Below are 18,205 nucleotides of genomic sequence, written 5' to 3' on the forward strand. Positions count from 1 at the left end.
CGTAGCTGTGTGGTGGCACTTGGCAGTGGGCAGCACTGAGGAGTGGTGAACAGTTGAACGCAGTGTTAAAGCCGGTCAATTTGCACTGTTTGGAGCTGCACAATGAGTCGAACTTACAATGACGAGCTGCAGTTCTTGGACAAGATTGACAAGAACTGCTGGAGGATTAAAAAGGGCTTTGTTCCCAACATGCAGGTGAGACGCTGAGTGGAATGAACTAGCTAGCCAAGTAGCTGTTTAGCTAGCTTCGGGCTGCATATGGACTGAGCCTCTGCTGAGCTAGCACATGTTGTGTCCATATCTGTAGACATGTAGCTCTTTGATCAGAGAGTCATGGCTGAACAAAATTACATCAACTGTATGACTGCATTTGACTCTAGCCGTCATACATAACGTCGCTTATCTCTACAGTGCACGTCACGGGATTCAAATGCATAAATGAGCTAACTCAGATTGCTAAAGCCATCTGTATGTAAACATGATGTAACATAAAGCCTTTTCTCAATGAGTGTTTGTCCCCCTGATCTCAGCATCTCAGTGGTCTACTACAGTACTAATTTCAATTAAATGCCAATATTTAAGCCTCCTGTTACTTTCAAATTTACCCACTGTTTATCAGTTGGGGTCAATTTGAGCCGGCGATTTAAACCTTCAGAGTGAAATCTGTCACCCGAGTTGATGTGTCAGGTACTTTGTGTCTTGTTGACGCCCTAAGCAGCCCTTTAACTAAAACATAACCCCACCCCCACATTCATCACAGTTGTTGTGGGAATCATGTTTTCCATCCCAAACATCATATGAACTGTAAGTGGTTCACGCACTACAGTTCCTCAGTGTCATCCAAAACCTCCTGGAGTCAAACTGACTCCAATAAAACACAGATGCATGCAAAATGTGTCCAGGACATTGAAAAAATATCATGTTAATATCATGTTTACCCACTTGTTGCCATTATTTTAGAAAAAGTCATTAAATATGAAACAAAAAAAAAACATGTTAATCATGTTAATCCCATTCAATGTCAAACATTGAATGGGATCAAATTGACCGCAAAGGGTTAAAAGCAATGCTTAGTGTATTTGATGTATATTGAATTTAGGAGTGGCTTCTGTTGATACCTAAAAGGTCCAGGGTCATGTTCTACAAGTCACCAGATGTATAAGTTTGCAGGTACACTAAGCCACATTAATAACGACTGATTTTTGATTGGTGATTGAAGTCCTCTCCACAAAATAGGGAATCAAACATACTTTGGCTCTGACAACAAGAAAAAAAAAATCTGACCACTGTAACATTGAAATGTGTTTTGGCCCTTATCGGACATATTCTCAGCCGCCAAAGTGACAAACCAGGGTTTCCCTTGCTTTACAGGTTGAAGGAATATTCTATGTTAATGATCCACTTGAGAAACTGATGTTTGAGGAGCTCCGTAACGCCTGTCGAGGAGGAGGTCAGTTGTTAGGCCTTCATGCCAGTATCACCCTGACTTCATCACTACAGTCATCATCACAAGTATGGATACAAGTTGACATCTGTTGGAAATTTATGATGTCATTTTATTCTTCCCCAGGTTTTGGTGGATTCCTTCCAGCCATGAAACAAATTGGGAATGTTGCAGCCCTTCCGGGGATAGTACATGTGAGTAGCTTTACATGCCATTTACAAACCCTCACAGAGATTCAGGAGTCAAAGCATGTTGAAACTCTTCATTGCTCCACAGAGGTCCATCGGCCTCCCAGATGTCCACTCAGGATATGGATTTGCCATTGGTAACATGGCAGCCTTTGACATGAGTGACCCCACTGCTGTGGTGTCTCCAGGTACATTACGCCCTTTTCATTTTTATTGTCTGAGCTGTCCGCTCATGCCAACGTTCAGCGTGCTCTAATTGCTTGTCACTTTGCAGGCGGTGTGGGTTTCGACATTAACTGTGGGGTGCGGCTGCTGAGGACCAACCTGGATGAGAGTGATGTACAGCCGGTGAAGGAGCAGCTGGCCCAGGCGCTCTTTGACCACATCCCAGTGGGAGTGGGATCCAAAGGAGTTATTCCCATGGGAGCCAAGTAAGGCATCTTAGACAGCAGCAGCTGCAATTTCAGTAAAATCTCAGCTTTTGTGGCTGTCTCCTTTTGTTGTCTTCTAATTTTCCAGCTTACAGTGGATCAGAAAATATGCTCACAAAAGAAAAACAGGTTTATGCTGTTGTGTTTTGTGTAAGGGGAGTGGCTCTCATTACTAAGGACTTGAAACTCTCGGATTGCATCGCTGTTTATCATAACTCTCCCCACTTAAACAATTACTTGCATACTGAATTGGCAAAAAGTCTTGTATGATGTTGTTTGGTGTTAGTATGCTCGCTTTCCACACAACAGAGAACAGCATGGAGATCAGGGAATTATGACACCAGGTTGTTCACCATTAAGATGATCAAGTGTAAACACATGAGCTATGAGTGTAAACACATGAGCTTTTAATGATGTTTGTGAAGTTAACACCCAAAGAGAGGCAAGGTTTAAGGCCCCGTCCTGCTTTAGTATGATCCAAAGTGATAATGGATTTTCTGTTTTGCAGGACATTGTGAATAGAACTTAAATCTTCCACCCACTTTTCCCACTCGTTCTTGTTCTGGAATTTAAATTCCATTCATTTTTAGAAAATCCTGTTGTATAAGGAGTTTTAAAGAATAGCTCAACACTAAATCGCATGGTCAGACTTCTGCTGCACTCTGGTCTCGGGTTTGAAACTTTCAAGTATGTTGCACTTGTGGTCACACTCAATCAGTGATGAGGCAGCAGCTATTTTAAGCAGCTGTCAATGACAAAGCACCTGCAGCTACATCACTGATTGGATGTGGCCAGAAGTACAACATGTACTTCTGACAGTTTCAACCCCTAGAGGGCAGTGCAGAAAAAGTCTTCTGCTAGTTTCCAGTCCAGTCTGCAGTGGGAAAAATGAGAGAGAAATTTACTTCTAGGTGTCAGGCCCTCAGAGCTGTGTCAGTGTGCAGTAATATTCCCAGGTCACGTGTTACACTGGCATAAAATAACCATTTACATATGATGATACCTCCCAGTGCCATGAGCGTTTGTGCTGACTGTGGCTGGTGATGCAGGGATCTGGAGGAGGCGCTGGAGATGGGGGTGGACTGGTCTCTGAGGGAGGGCTATGCCTGGGCTGAGGACAAGGAGCACTGTGAGGAGTACGGCAGGATGCTGCAGGCTGACCCCAACAAGGTCTCCTCCAAAGCCAAGAAGAGAGGCCTGCCTCAGGTAGGCCTCCTGTTCCTGGAGCTTACACAGTCCTGTTCCTTTTGATAAGGAGACCTTCCAGTAACTGGCTGTGGAACAAACACTAATTTATTCGTGTAGATTAAGATCAGATGTGGAAAAAGTATGGACCACGGGAGTCATTAGCATATGCCAAGTGGCATTACTGAGGCAAAGGGAGAATGCAGACTTATATGATCTGTAAAGACCAGTATGGAATTGATGGAATTGGGGGGAAAAAAATCAATATTTATAAAAAATGTAACAAAACTGTATGGGAATATGATTATAATAGTAGCTCTGCGTACAATGACTTAAATTGTGGAGTGGAATGCCACCACCAGCTGGTGTATAATGCCAATTGATGATGTGTTTGTCAGACCCAGAAGACTGAGAGTCAATTAGCTAGTCTGTTTAGTTGCCTCACTCAAGTAATAAATATTTTGCTTTAATTATTTTGCAAAGGCCGAGTTTTTTTTTTTTTTTTTTTGCCATGGTTGTCTGAATCATCCAAAGAGTTTAATCAACCAAGGCCTTCAGGATTTTGTCTCTAAAAGTTCTGTGTTATTTCTTTGTCTCTTCAAGCTGGGTACTTTAGGGGCAGGGAACCACTATGCTGAGATCCAGGTCGTGGATGAGATCTATAACGACTATGCAGCAAAGAAGATGGGCATCGACCATAAGGGCCAGGTCTGTGTGATGATCCACAGTGGCAGCAGGGGACTGGGCCACCAAGTGGCCACAGGTAGACACTGTTTCTCTCTACTTCCTTAAAAAATGAATGAATGAATCAAATATTTTTTACCTTTATAACCGGTGTCCTCTTGAATTTATGCAAACACTGACAGGAGTAGTCACTAAATACTGCAAAAGCACCAATAAGGTTATCTATAAAAAGTAACTAAACCCCAAACCCAAATCTGTGTCAAGCCTGCCCTCTAATGGTGAAGACGGGTGCCTGCTCTTTGATGCCACCACCAAAGACTGATTTTACTAGCAAGTTTTACATGTTAATTTCTAGAAGCTGCAGGTACTCTTGTGAGGTCTCTTTCAATTAAGGAACCAGGGCTGCAGAATGCATTTTCATGCGGCTCATGCTTATTTCTCCACCGCAGACGCCCTTGTTGCCATGGAGAAGGCCATGAAAAGGGACAAGATTATAGTGAATGATCGTCAGCTGGCCTGTGCTCGCATCACATCCCAGGAGGGTCAGGACTATCTGAAGGGCATGGCCGCCGCTGGCAACTATGCCTGGGTCAACCGATCCTCCATGACCTTCCTCACCAGACAGGTATACTCCAAATAACATCCTCACACCATAGGATTCCTTTAGAATTCACAAACCATGTTTTAATGTGGTTGTAGAAAGACTTAAATTTTTGCATTTAATTTTTCTCTTATTGGTGACATCCTTACATTTTTTGCTCCATTTGTAATGTAGTGATGCTCCTCAGTCAGGAACCCAGTCTCATCTTTCAGAACAAATGGTGACTCACTGTATTGTCACCTCAAGATGTTTAGTCATTCTACAGAGTTTATCAGGCCCTGAAAATGAGATCCTTTGCAGTTTGTTGGGCTTGGGGTGAAATCATTCCTTCAGCAGTGAAACTTTCAGATAACTTTCAGACATGTTGCACTTCTGGCCGTACCTGCTGCTGTGGTAGCAGCTATTTTAAGCAGCTGTCAATGACAAAGTACCTGCAGCTCCATCACTCACTGGATGTGCCGGAAGTGCAGCAGAAGTTCTCTGCCTCATGTAATTTAGTGTGGAGGTACTCTTTAGATCTGTATTTTCTAAAGTTCTCATAGAGAAAATGAATGGAAAATGAACTTCCTGAGCTTCCAGGATCAGAGCCAGTGAAAAAGTGTGCATTACTTTTAAGCTCTATTCATATATTGTCCTACAGACCTGTGTCCTGTATCACTGTGAGTCATGACGAATCAGGACACTGCTTTAATCCTCACCTCTCTTTTAATTACACTTCAAGTGTGCACTGTTTGTTTAAATATGACATAATGTTACAGAAGGGGTTTGACCAATATGTGGGGCTGATGTTTTTGAAACCCATGAGCCTGTAGATGGGCTTTTATTTTGAAAGGTTTCATCCTGTCAACAAAATTCACTTTTTTTTTTTTAATTTAAAGGTATAATTATGTCATCCAGTCACTGTCATCAGCCTGATATGGTGCATATTTATGGAAGAAATTGTTCAGCACAAGACTGGTTGTCTGGGGGAAGGCCTGTGTTTCCAAATTTGAGCCTTGTCAAGAGTCAGCCTCAGAGAAACACTGAATATCTGTTTTTGACATGGAAATGATCAAAAGATAACTGAAAAGACACTAAATATTGCATCAGCTGCATCATCAGCTGCATCGACACAAATAAAACTCTGGATTAGTGTTCACCTTCAGAGACTCTGGAAGCCAAGGTTGTGCCACTAACTGCCAGGCGTCCGGCTCTGTTCACTGACTTGCAGGCCTTCTCCAAAGTGTTCACCACCACGCCAGACGACCTGGACATGCACGTCATCTACGACGTTTCCCACAACATCGCCAAAGTGGAGGAGCACATAGTGGACGGCAAACAGAAGACCCTTCTGGTTCACCGCAAAGGCTCCACCAGAGCCTTCCCTCCCCACCACCCGCTCATCGCTGTCGACTACCAGGTACCAGCTCAAGGGAATACACCAAGATGTAAAAGCAGAGCAGGCGTGTGCGGGAGGCGAGCACTGAAAAGTTCTGCCTTTCACGTTTTTTTTGTTTTTCAACCCAATCAGCTCACAGGTCAGCCCGTGCTGATTGGAGGCACGATGGGAACCTGCAGCTACGTCTTGACGGGGACCGAACAAGGCATGACAGAAACCTTCGGCACCACCTGCCACGGAGCGGTAGGAGTCTGCGTGCTCCTGTCTGTGTCAGAGCTTCTCAGGCCCGACAAATCAAACATCAGCACATTTTTGAGCAAATACCTCAACATTGTTACGACATTTCTTGGAACTGTTGGTGCTTTTGTAAAATATTTGCACCATAGAATTTTTGATCAACAATAATTAGCAATGAAGATGTGATGACCAAGCAGGTTGAGGCAAATACTAGAACAGATGGAACAGTCTAATAAGTTAAGAAGAGTTTAATGCAACAACACTGATGTCATATCACAATATCCAAAAGCCCACACAACATCTAGTCTCATATCACAAAATTGACTTATCTATAGTAGGGATGGGACTCAGCAGGGACCCCATGAGTCGATTCATGCTACATGGGTGCCGATTAAATGTGTATTGCAATTCTGTAATTATAGTGATTTAGTATTAGTATTTGTATTACAATACATTATTATCTGATTTTGGACAAAAGTAAGGACTTTTTTTTATTTGACAGTAATTGCAATTAATACACAAAAATGAGAAATAAAATTTTATATTAACAAAATTAAATAAAAAATGAAGTTAAGAGAAAAAAAATAGCAAACAGAATAATGTCACATACTACATGAGTATCCTGTGTATTTTGAAATCCTTTCTATCTTAGAGACGTTACATGTCCTTGTAATTACCAGTAGAAAGCTGATGTAATATTTTTTTTCAAATTGGCAGTTTGTGTTTATTATAAATCCAATATGACATACACAGCACACGATATGTCAGCACAGAGGAGGGACTGGTCAGTGGAGTCAGCTGATGTTCCCCTCCTATCTGATCTGTTTGTTGAAATGTGTTGCACAGAAGATCTAAAAGCGGTTGGACAAGTTATGTTTTCCATGTGCCTGCCTCCCCAGGGTCGTGCTCTGTCCCGAGCCAAATCCCGCAGGAACTTGGACTTCCAAGACGTGCTGGACAAGCTGGCAGACATGGGCATTGCCATACGAGTGGCCTCGCCAAAACTAGTCATGGAGGAGGTAAGGAAGAAAACCGTATGCTCGAAACTTTCTTGTCTCTAGTTGGAAATAACAGCAATGTTGTCTCCATATCAGAGTTTTGACTTCAATACCAATTCTGATATCAAAAAATAACCTTTTTTTTTCTCCCCAGGCTCCTGAATCTTACAAAAACGTGACAGATGTTGTCAACACATGCCACGATGCTGGAATTAGCAAGAAGGCTATCAAACTTCGACCAATTGCTGTGATTAAAGGCTAAACGTTGTGTTGCTTTACTGACGACTGTGTGCAACAGTCAGGACATTCCTCAGCAAATGAAGGACTTCATGGAATTTATATCCAAGAAGAATGCCACGAGATGGACAAACCGGCATTTTAAGAGGAAAAAAAAAGAGGTTTTGACAGTTGGCTGACTTTTTTTTTTTTTTTTTTGAGGCGTGAATGTTATCAAAGAAAACAGGGGCAAAGAGATTGATCATCTAAGTTCTCAGCTGAAATTGTCTTTCCTGAGTTTGTTTTTCTGTTAATGCCAGGCACTGTGCAGGGTGTGGTTTGCCTCACAATAAATATGATGAACTAAAAATTAATTTCATCTACCGCTCAGTGCTCATATGTGAAATTATTGGCAAAGTGCCCTCTTTCTGATGTTAAACACTATTCGATGAATGTGCAGTTTTCCAACACCAGTTTGAATTCATGTTCAGTTATCACAGGTGTATATATATGAGAACAAAGTCCTGATTAGTGAACACTTTATTGGTACTAACAGATGTTCTGACAGAAGGTTCATTGCAATATCAAAAAATAAATCAAGTTCTAAAGACATTTCACCATCAATGAATAAATGAATTCATTTGGCATAAATATTTCTGGTATCTGCGCAAACCGTTTTCCCCTTTGTCCACCCAAAGATGACAATGTTTACAAGTAGACTGTTACAAGCTGCATGTTCATTGGATATTAATATCTAATGAATCTGATTTGCAAGGGCTCATGGGACATTTAAAAGGACAGACATACAAGCTGAGCGTCTATCAGACTGCTCACTGCAGTATGCCTGAGATTCAGAGGGGTTTTACTTGCCACCCGTCGTAACTGTTGACTGATTCTACTTTAGTGGGTTAACTGAGGAAGAAGTGTTCAGTGGCACTAATGTCAGTGTGAATACTATTGTGGTAGTTGGTACAATGGGAAAACACAAGCACATCAAAAACAGGGCTCGCTCACTGAACTAGTAACTAACAGGCCTGCTACATTAGTAGCCTATATTTCAACAGTCAGATCATGGTCTGCTCTCTATAGCAGGGAAGTGCAGGGGAAGTGCAGATCTTCAATGTGACAGCTGTGATTCTTGTATTCGGTGCAGCTGGTTTAGTGTTGGGGAAAAAATCAGCAAGGCGACTTGCCAGTATCTGGTAGTTACATATGGTAAATCTATGTAGACCTGAAAAGGACAAATCCCCCCTTAAAGTGGTAGTTCACTTATTTTGAAATATGTTAGCTGTTCTGTAGGACAGTAGTGGTGCTATCTTCCTCTCATTGTTACTGAGTGCTGGATACTGGCTGGATGCTCCAAATGCTAACTGTTAGCCTCCTGCCATTGAGGTGGATTGCCCCCAGCAAACATTCTTACAAATCACTGCCTTAAGGTAGTTGTTTAGAAGAATGTTAGCTGGGGGCAATCCACCTCAATAGCATTTGGAGCATCCAGCCAGTATCCAGCACTCAGTAACAATGACAGGAAGATAGCACCACCACATAACAGCTAAAAGGGAAGTGAAATATCACTTTTTTGCAAAAAAGGTGAATTTTCCCTTTAAAACACCTATAATAGCTTTAACAGACCAGAATGCAATGTAGCCATATATCACTGCCATCATAAACACACAACGTTCTTCAGCTAGTCAACTAGATATGTGTACGCCCATAGGTCCACATTTGATTTAAAGCACTGAGTTCATGCCCTTTCTCTGGGGGTTGAGAGACATTCAGGGAAACACAGGAAGTCACCAATAGAAGTAGACGTGGCAGGCTGAGGGGAAGTTGGTAGCTACATCAAAACAGTAAATTACAACACTTCATCCTAAAATCAGTCCTGGAATGATATGTAACAGTGTGAGTATCTGAAGGGGGGGTGCCTTTAACTGACACGTCAAAAGATGGCAAAACAATGACAAAAAGTGGGGTCGCAATACCTGTACGCTTTCAAGTACAAAGGCCTGACAAAAGCATCTGTACAAAAATGACAGAAAAAGTCTAATTGGATTTGCCTTGTTCACATCTGCACACCAATAAGAGGAAACATCAGACACAAGTGAAGGGTAAAGCAAGTACTTACAAAAACCAGACACTAATCAAGTCTCCTCTAGCTCTGATTGATATTCACTTAGGAATAGATAGCACTGACAATTCTTTATGGGGCTGCTGTTTGACAGGTACTTCACAGTATTGCTCGCCATTAGCGTTGCATAATCAGACTCCTGAATTGTCACAAATTCTTCAATATAAAATGCATCTCGCTGGTTTACTTCTATACACGGGCAGTGTTTACATGAGCTGTACATGAAGGTTCCTATAAACCAATCATTTGCACTTGTTTTTCAGATGGGAATGAAGATTAAAAAAAGCTAAACCTAGGAACTTTATTTACATTTAACATCTTATTCTCTTATTTACAGTTTGTTCCTCCATTTCTGTTCATTTCCATCTGAAAGCAAACAGCTGTCATCCCGCGCCAATGCAAACAATTAGTCATACTACCCAAACAAACACAACAAAAACTGTTTTCCAGTTAATGGAATACTAAATATGAAACAACTAATGACCATATCTTCAACTTTAGCACTAAACTGCCATACGTAAGAAGTGATGTAGCTCAAATGTGGTTACATCAAATTAGGTAACAAAATATCATGGGTTCAAATAAGACCAATAGTATTTGCTTGCAAGGCTAGAGAATTGAGAGGGAAACTGCAGGTGCTGTTGTTTTGCCATGCACACAGTCTATGGAAAAGACCACAGAGGTTTGCAATACACCTGGAAGGCAAATGCAAAATGAACCAGGGCCATAAGCACTTAAAATTCCCATGTAGTTCACTCCAAACTAAAACATTTCTCAAGCAAACATTCTTCAACATAAAAAAAAAAAAAAATCAATGCCACATATCCAATAAAAATTACACAATTCAGCCCTTATTTTTTTTTTTTAAACAAATCCATTAATGTGGCAACAAATATATCCACACATTCAAATGAAAACCTTTTGAAATGTCTAACTGTATTGGTTTGCCTAATAAAGCTATGCTTCACAAATCCTAACGAGAGGCCATGTCATTTTAGATAATTACCAAACGATTTGGGATAGGCAGCAACAAATTCAGGTTCCAATCCTCCCCGTGGAGCTGTTTACTAAAGCAAAGCCTTTCCACGAGCCTCCAGTATTTCATAGACTTCTCCCGGTCATATTGAGTGGTCACGCAAATCAAACACCTCCCTCGGTCATGATTCAAGCACCCATGGAGAGCACGTCTCGTGGCCCTCGTCCGCTGGAGGGATTTGGCCACCGTGCTCTCCAGTGCCGTCCTCTTTACCTCCTCTGTCCATTATCCCAACTTAGACACACTGGGCTTTGTTATGCAATTTCTTTTTAAGTGCAAAAGCAGCTCCTATGCTAAGTTCCATTTTTGCGGTAAGTGGCACAGACAACCACTTCCTCTCTTAAGTGTTCGTTCAGACCCAGTGAACTTCCAGTTGATATTTTCTGTCCTAGAGCTTGGCTCGCTGAAAGAATGCCTGTAGACACACAGAGAAGAGGAGAGTTTTGTCAGGAAACACCCAAAGAACTGAGCATCTTAACTAAAGAGACAGAGCATTAATCATTAAAGGGAGAGTCCACCCACTTTGAAAAATCTGATTCCCCTCTAGCTGTTCTGTAGGACAGTAGTGGTGCTCTCTTCCTCTCATTGTTTCTGAGTGCTGGATACTGGCTGGATGCTCCAAATGCTAACTGTTAGCCTCCTGACACTGAGAGGAAGATAGCACCACTACTGTCCTTCATAACAGCTAGGGGGGACGTGACATAAAATCACATTTTTCAAAATGAGTGAACTATCCCTTTCATCTGCTCTTACCTTAATGTAGGTTTTTAGGACTTTGACATCTGGCTGCTGAAGCACTTGACACAGCTCCTGTTAAATGAAGCAACGTCAAACAAATTTAATACAGAATCTACAGGTTTCAGAAACCAAAGTTTGACATCTTCATAGATTTTTACTGACTTTTACACAAGTAGAGCATGTTATACGTGTGGCAAGCTGAATGATGCTACATGTGAGCAACCAGCATTGCAATACATTTCAGCTATGGGTCAACTGTGTTATAACCAACTACAAATGCAAAAATGTAAAATACAACCAACACGAAAACTGGTCCCTTTCCAGCTTTTGGTGAAACAACAGCAAAACAGCACCATTTTTGATGCAACTAATTTCATAGCTGCACTGAATTACTTATTTTAAGATATTTTAAGGCTTTGTCATACCTGTGCAATTTCTGGTGACACTTGAAGAGAGGGCAGGTACTCTTGTTGTAAGAACTGAATGAATTCCGGCCCCTGCAATATTAAGAATATATCAGACAAAGTGGTTAAAAACGTAACTCTGAACATTTTTAGTTATTTAATAAGATTTTTAAAAATGTTTCTTTCATCAAGTAAAACATACCCTTTTGAGATGGATTATTTTCAGCGTGAGAGCACACTCGGACAGTGTCTGAAAAACAACAAGGGTTGTGCTAAGTCCTGTGTGGAAAAACTGTAAAGTCACACATTGTACACTGATGTAGAAACTTACCAGCACTGTCTGAGCATCTGTGAGGTCAAAAGTTGGTTTGAGAGGAGCCAGGAAGCATGCAGGAACGATGTGTTTGTAGATGAAGTCAGGAAACCCCACCATGCCATCTTTACCTCCTGGAGGGTTTGTGAAATCAATCAATCAATCAAAGTTGCAGTATACACAATCTTAAACAAGTTTTTTTTTCTTTTGTTTTTTAAGCGTAGCCTCTGTACATTTCCTTTTCATACATTATAAATTCCTCCTAAAACTTATTTAGTCATTGTATCAACATGGTTTGGATCATGCTGCCCAGATTTTCCTTACCCCACAGTTCCACCAGTTTGGAGAGGATGATAAAACAGGTTTTCTGTGCAATGGGGTCAGGAAAGTCCACTGCTCCCTGTATGATGGTGAACACAACCCGCTCAATGTTCTCTGCCCCTGGGAAATGACAGCCAAAATTTTAAGAATGCTTAAAATTTTAATGATGCATCTCAGTATGTCAAAAAGAAAGACAGAAGAAACACATAAAGTAATAAAAATCTTGCGTCAGCGGAACTTACCCTGGTTTGCCATCACCTCATTCATGCCACTGCTGGCGATAGTCTGGATGAAGCAGAAGTAACTCCTCCTCAGCATCTGCTTCTCCAAGGCGGCGGCCTGGTCATTGTCCTCTGCCGGCCGGGCCAGCACCTCGAAGATGGCCAGCACCAGAGGCATGAAGACTTGCTGCAGGAAAGGAGATACCTGCCGCTGCCGAGGCAACATCAACAAGCTAGTTAGCTGACTTTGGCCCTTGTCATATGTTGCCACAGAAGCACAGTAATGAGACCATTTAGTTTTCAATCCTAACCTGTGCCATTTATATACTTTACAAGAGCTGTAACCTGCAAATTTTGAGAACACTCAGGCCTGATAGTCAGTGCCAATTATCCTGTAGCGTGAGCAGGATTCAAGGGCAATTCTGGGGAGAAAAACCAAAGTTCTGATTTCAATACATAGGTGGCTACTGTCAGTTGTTTTACCAAGTTTATGGAGGCAGTGGCATAACTTCCAACAGACACTCAGCTTTACACCAAATGTGGTGGGAAAGTTAATTATGGGGCAAGGAAGAGGCAGCCTACGTTTTTGCACCCTTGGCCAAAAGGCTTAGGTGTAGCATATCACAAAACATATCACAAATTCTGAGTGGACTCACATGCCATCAGAAAACCAGGTCATGAACCACACAAGATTTGATCAACTTTTAAGGGCGCTGAGTCAAAACCTGAACTTCCCAACAGATTGGTGATAACACCATAAACTTTTGATGCATGGCTCGTCCAGAGCTAAGAAACAACATATTAACTTCTCACACTGATTGAGCCTCACTCACTTCCTCCCAAGGCCATGCCCACTTCCTTCTTTGCTGTTTTGTCCGAAGGAGGCCTTATATTATGGGGCAACCTTCTGATTCTAGCTAATGACAAATTGACTAGAGCACGCCCACTTCCGTTTGTGCTCTTTATTACCCATTATGAACCAGATGTTTTAACTCTACTGACTTTCTCAGCATGACTTTCGAGGAGGAAAAGATGAAAAGTTAAGTAATGCTTTTTAGAAGCTGTCATCGTGTTACATGCCAACTTAATGATGTTTGTCTAATTTCTTAGCATCTGTAGGCTTTACAGAAAGGTGGGCGTTACCTTGAACTTGGCAGTGATCTGGCTGATGAGGGGGATGAACTCCTGTAGGTCCTTGGCCTCACAGTCCTTCAGCATGTGTTCTGAGGCCGCAGGAATGAAGGGCAGCACCTCCTCCTCCAGGCAGATGATCATACGATGCAAGAAGGAGCGAACAGAGCTGCGCAGTGGCCCCCTCTGGACCGGGCAACTCAGCGCAGGCAGGAAGGCCTGGAGACAGTCCCTGTATACTTCTGTGCAACCACACTGCTTCACCGTCTGCTTGTTGCTGAAGGCTTTGCTGGTCCGACTAGAAGCACAAATTTGAGGAATGTTGAGATGTTGAACTTCATTTCTTGAAGATGAGACTTTTCCCAACTACACGCTGTCCACTAAAACAACAACATGAAAAGTCTAGACTAGACCAGCCACATTACCTTGCAAAGCCTACAGCATGGCTCAGGCAGTCCGCAAGAGCCGCCTGTCTCTCCTCTTCGGTCTCCTGGGGCAGTTTGGCTAGCAAGAGGCGGAAGGCATCCATCAGAGGAGTCAGCAGGCTCCTCATCAGGGCTTGTTTCCTCTCTGCGGGACTCTCCCCATTCACTATCAGCACCCCTGCTGTCTCAAACATGAACAGCTGGTCATCGCTGGTCAGCAATGCTGGGAAACCATTTTCCTGGAAATCAGAGATAGACGTGATGAATGAGATCAGCACTGGGTCAGCAGAGTTGAGCTCAAATCTTTGGCAAAACAGAACGTTTAAATGGTTAATCAGGGGACAATTTAAGTGATGGACTGTTTAGACTTAACTGTCTAATGTGTAAAAAAAAAAAAAGAACATAATATAATGGTTGAGTTTCAATAGTTGTCTTAATCCTTAAAAGATTACGTGTTTTTGTTTTGTTTTTGGCATGTTTTTTTTTTCAGTTGACTCTTAATGGTTCTCACTTAAACTGTTCTTTTGGAGTGGAACCACTGCATCATGGTTGCTGGCCACTGACTCCAGCATTTAGTCCCAGTCTGCTGGTTTGCTGGTCTATGACCCAGCTCACCACTGAGAAGTTCATGACACTCCCCCATATTAGCCCATCCAACACCACTTTTCTCTCGGTCCTTTTGAGAGTCTGTGCTCTCCTCTGGACTCTGGACTGAAAGCAATAGTTTTGCTTCTTCAGCAGATGATTGATTCAATTTCTCCACTGTCTCCATCTTTCCCTGTAGAATAAATCACTGCCACTCCTGTTGTCATTTCGGTTCCCAATTAAGGTCCTACTATTTTTGGTTCCAGCTCGTTAACAACTTTCCAGGTTCTGAACCAATTTATTTTTAGTAAAAATGCTCCAAATGGTTAAAAACTAGGTCTGCAAACCATATCGGAGCCAAATTCCTTCTTGGTCAAAAAGGCCTATTTAGTGGGTTTTCAGGGGTTCCCCAGCAAAATAAGAGGGTTAATTTCACTAGTTTTAATTTTATTTAAATTAATTAGAGAATGTACTATAGTCTAGGTTTCACTTTTACATTTTTTAGTGCAGAAGACAAATTGATTAATGCAAATATAGTGTAGATTCTATGACGATTCAACAGCAACAATAAAATCTTCCTTCATGAGTCTGAGAATAAATCCACTCATCAGTGGGGGGCCTATGGCTGAATGAATCTGAGATATGGACATTACAAGACCTAGATAATTTCATCATGGACCACAATGTTGCTACTTACTGGAGGAGTGAGTTCAAGCAGGTCCTGGATCCTGCTGAGAATGTCCTCAATGAAGGCATTCATGTGTTTACTGCAAAGACAGCATCAGTAGTATCAGCATCAACAACCAGTCCAGTGCTGTGTCATGGTCTTGGTGGTTATCATTTACAGAATCTTAACTGTCTGACATGTTTGCATGTGTTGGACGTGCAGAGGTTAGGGTGGACTTACTGCAGGGTTTTGACGAATCTAGAAAAGAGGTAAGCCACCCTGCTCCTGACCTTGGGGCTGCTATGCCTCAATCCTCTTTGGTCCAGAAACGCCATCTACACAAAAAGGGAACAGCAATAAAAATTATAATATGCTTTAGACACATTAGTAACACACACATTCACTTAAGAGAACAAAATCATTTGTGTACTCTTAAGACACAAAAGCAGATGTTATTTTTAGCTACCATCAAGTGATGAACAGAGAATGTTTACTAATATTAGCAGTCAGCTTCAAGGGTTAATGTTATTTTTGTCTCCAATCCAACTACAGAAGGTCCTTATTTACTATATTTACATGCACACAAGAAACCAGATTATTGTGGGTGATCAGGTTATGGCAGGTACTGTCATGGTAATACACTTATGTGTTACCTTACTCTGAATCCCCCATATACATGCAGCCCCCAATAATCACAATCTCATGACAAAGCATAATTTTAGCGTATATATTTTTAAGATTTTTTTTTTTTTTGGTATTTCTGCTTTATTTGATACTGACTGACAGTAGATAGAAGTAGTAGAGACAGGAAAGGCAGGAGAGAGAGGAAATTTGAACCCTGACCACTGCGGTAAGGACTTAACCGTGATATGTGGTACATGCTCTTGGTACCAGGTGAGGTACTGGGGTGCCCCATTTTAGTGGACACTTTACATTTTTTGTATCATGACTGGTTGCTTCCTCTGTTTCATTTGTATTGCTGTTGTCCACATGAATAAAGACAATTGGTGTATTGTGTAGCCTTATGAGAACATTGATTGGAGAAGTTTTAGATGTATAAATCATTTAGACTTAGGCAGGTACTAGGACTTAGTTTATTATAACTACTAAATCAGACACTCACCAAAACATTTGGAATGTGCTGCGGTTCCACAATGAAGAATTTGTCATATCGAACAACAGTTTCAAAGAACTCCAAAGACACTGAAGTGTGTTGATATCCACTGACACCACAGGAGACCAGCTGAATATTAAAAGAAAAAAAAAACATCATCATATACAACTATGTCTAAGACACGACTTTCAAATGCCTCTATGCCCAATGTTAAAGGCAGAAGGGACAATTTAAACACAGACACCTAACCTCTTAAAAAGCTAATTACCATATAATTGCTGTTACGCCACACTGCACCTGAAATAAAGGCCTCTATTTCAGGTCTGAATTCCATGCATTTTTGTTTTATGTGATTACAATCCAATTACCCAAAAGTAGTAATACACATGGCACAAACAGAAGCAAAGACTTTATTAAATCATTTTAGATTCTACCTGAAACTGAATATAAGACAGATTTAAAAATCTAAATTTAAACAAAGCTAGCAAAATCTACTTCTACTGAATTCCCCACTGTCTTTAAAAGTTGTCAAACTGAAATTGAGCATAATGGAGAAGCATGAAATTGAGGATAATGAAGCATAAAGTCCAACTGTGTTTAGTAAAATATGTGTTTAAAAAACATAGTTTGTTGAATTTAGCAATAGAGCAGTGTCTCCATTTCCTTGTATCCAACTCCACGCTAAGGTCTTACTATTTATAGGATTTCTGCATCTATATAAAGAATCAAAAGGCTTCTAATTCCTCAGGTTTCCATAGGCACCATTGTCACTGTTTGACTGCAGCTACTACTGTTCTAGTTAAGGGGGCGATGCAGAGCACAAATGGCCCTTTTCCATTAGTATCTACTCGGCTCAACTCAGCTCGACTCTACTCGCCTCGACACGGTTTAGGTGGTTTTCCATTACAGTTGAGTAGCACCTCGCCGTGGGTGGAGTCGTCATAGCAAGGCGGCGCACCGTCCAGCTCCCTCTGGATTCTTTGGGCCGCCACCAAGCTCAGAAAAGTCTCTACGTCTTTATTTTCCGACTTTGACAACTTCACTGACGATCAATGCGCACGGCCGCTGTTGCCGTTTTTTTTTTTTTTTTAAATGTCGGGTTTTGTTTTCGTGCGGGAGTCGCTCTCGTCACTCCCTGTCCAATCAGCTGCCTGCACGGCGTTTACGTCACATTTTCAGCTCGACTCAGCTCGCTTAGAACCCCGGCTGAGTAGGTGCTAAAATGGGACCTGCTAGCAGGTACTACCACCTAATGGAAAAGCTCTTAAACCGAGTAGAGTCGAGCTGAGTCGAGCTGAGTAGGTACTAGTGGAAAAGGGGCATAAGACTGAGCCAAACAGAGTTAAATGAACGAGGGTCAATGGAACTTTGAGAAAATCAGCTCTCTAAATTATAATGTTCTTTATACAGTGCATAGGTGAAAATGACCAGGTCGCTGGTTCAAAAGAGACACATTTCAATGTGCTTAGATAAATGAAATCTAGAACCATTCTGGGGAAAAAATTCCTCTGCTAATGCAACCAGTCATCACCACATAGCTCAGGGGTAGGCAACCATGTGCCATAGTGAGCCAAGAGGCTGCAGGTTTTCATTCCAACCAAAAACTGCACCAGGTGATTTCACTAATCAGTTCCTTCTTTCTGCTTGAAGGTGTGGTAATCAGTGAATCACCTGCTGTAAGGTTTGGTTGGAATGAAAACAGGCAGCCTCTGGCTCACTATGGCACATGGTTGCCTAAATCTGACACAGCTAGTGAAAAT

General features: G+C 41.7%; 2 protein-coding genes across 2 annotated transcripts in view; one reads left to right on the forward strand and one right to left on the reverse strand.

Annotated features, from left to right (window-relative positions):
* Positions 1-7,974, forward strand: rtcb (RNA 2',3'-cyclic phosphate and 5'-OH ligase). Its single transcript, XM_030045808.1, has 12 exons — positions 1-195; positions 1,372-1,450; positions 1,571-1,638; positions 1,721-1,820; positions 1,907-2,063; positions 3,113-3,269; positions 3,852-4,011; positions 4,382-4,557; positions 5,744-5,932; positions 6,044-6,154; positions 7,048-7,167; positions 7,301-7,974. Exons 1-12 carry the CDS (start codon positions 103-105, stop codon positions 7,406-7,408), a joined length of 1,518 nt encoding a protein of 505 aa, XP_029901668.1. The 5' UTR covers positions 1-102; the 3' UTR covers positions 7,409-7,974.
* The window catches only part of xpot (exportin, tRNA (nuclear export receptor for tRNAs)), a 20,763-nt gene continuing 10,442 nt past the window's right edge, over positions 7,885-18,205 (reverse strand). Inside the window, exons 14-25 of the mRNA XM_030045807.1 lie at positions 16,455-16,574; positions 15,572-15,666; positions 15,362-15,431; positions 14,080-14,318; positions 13,667-13,952; positions 12,545-12,734; positions 12,306-12,422; positions 12,000-12,115; positions 11,871-11,918; positions 11,690-11,761; positions 11,280-11,336; positions 7,885-10,941 (exon numbers count right to left, since the gene is read on the reverse strand). Coding sequence (XP_029901667.1) covers positions 10,915-10,941; positions 11,280-11,336; positions 11,690-11,761; positions 11,871-11,918; positions 12,000-12,115; positions 12,306-12,422; positions 12,545-12,734; positions 13,667-13,952; positions 14,080-14,318; positions 15,362-15,431; positions 15,572-15,666; positions 16,455-16,574 — 1,437 coding nt within the window. The 3' untranslated portion in view covers positions 7,885-10,914. The remainder of the gene's footprint in view (positions 10,942-11,279; positions 11,337-11,689; positions 11,762-11,870; positions 11,919-11,999; positions 12,116-12,305; positions 12,423-12,544; positions 12,735-13,666; positions 13,953-14,079; positions 14,319-15,361; positions 15,432-15,571; positions 15,667-16,454; positions 16,575-18,205) is intronic.

The sequence above is a fragment of the Myripristis murdjan genome, chromosome 23 (genome assembly GCF_902150065.1).
Source record: "Myripristis murdjan chromosome 23, fMyrMur1.1, whole genome shotgun sequence".
NCBI classification, from domain to species: Eukaryota; Metazoa; Chordata; class Actinopteri; order Holocentriformes; family Holocentridae; genus Myripristis; species Myripristis murdjan.

What these genes read in the sequence shown, in the direction of transcription:
- rtcb (XM_030045808.1), top strand. Translation starts at nt 103, where the DNA reads ATGAGTCGAACTTACAATGACGAGCTGCAGTTCTTGGACAAGATTGAC. An exon ending in TAACGCCTGTCGAGGAGGAG is followed by an intron (nt 1,451 to 1,570) that starts GTCAGTTGTTAG and finishes ATTCTTCCCCAG; the next exon opens with GTTTTGGTGGATTCCTTCCA. An exon ending in CACTGCTGTGGTGTCTCCAG is followed by an intron (nt 1,821 to 1,906) that starts GTACATTACGCC and finishes GTCACTTTGCAG; the next exon opens with GCGGTGTGGGTTTCGACATT.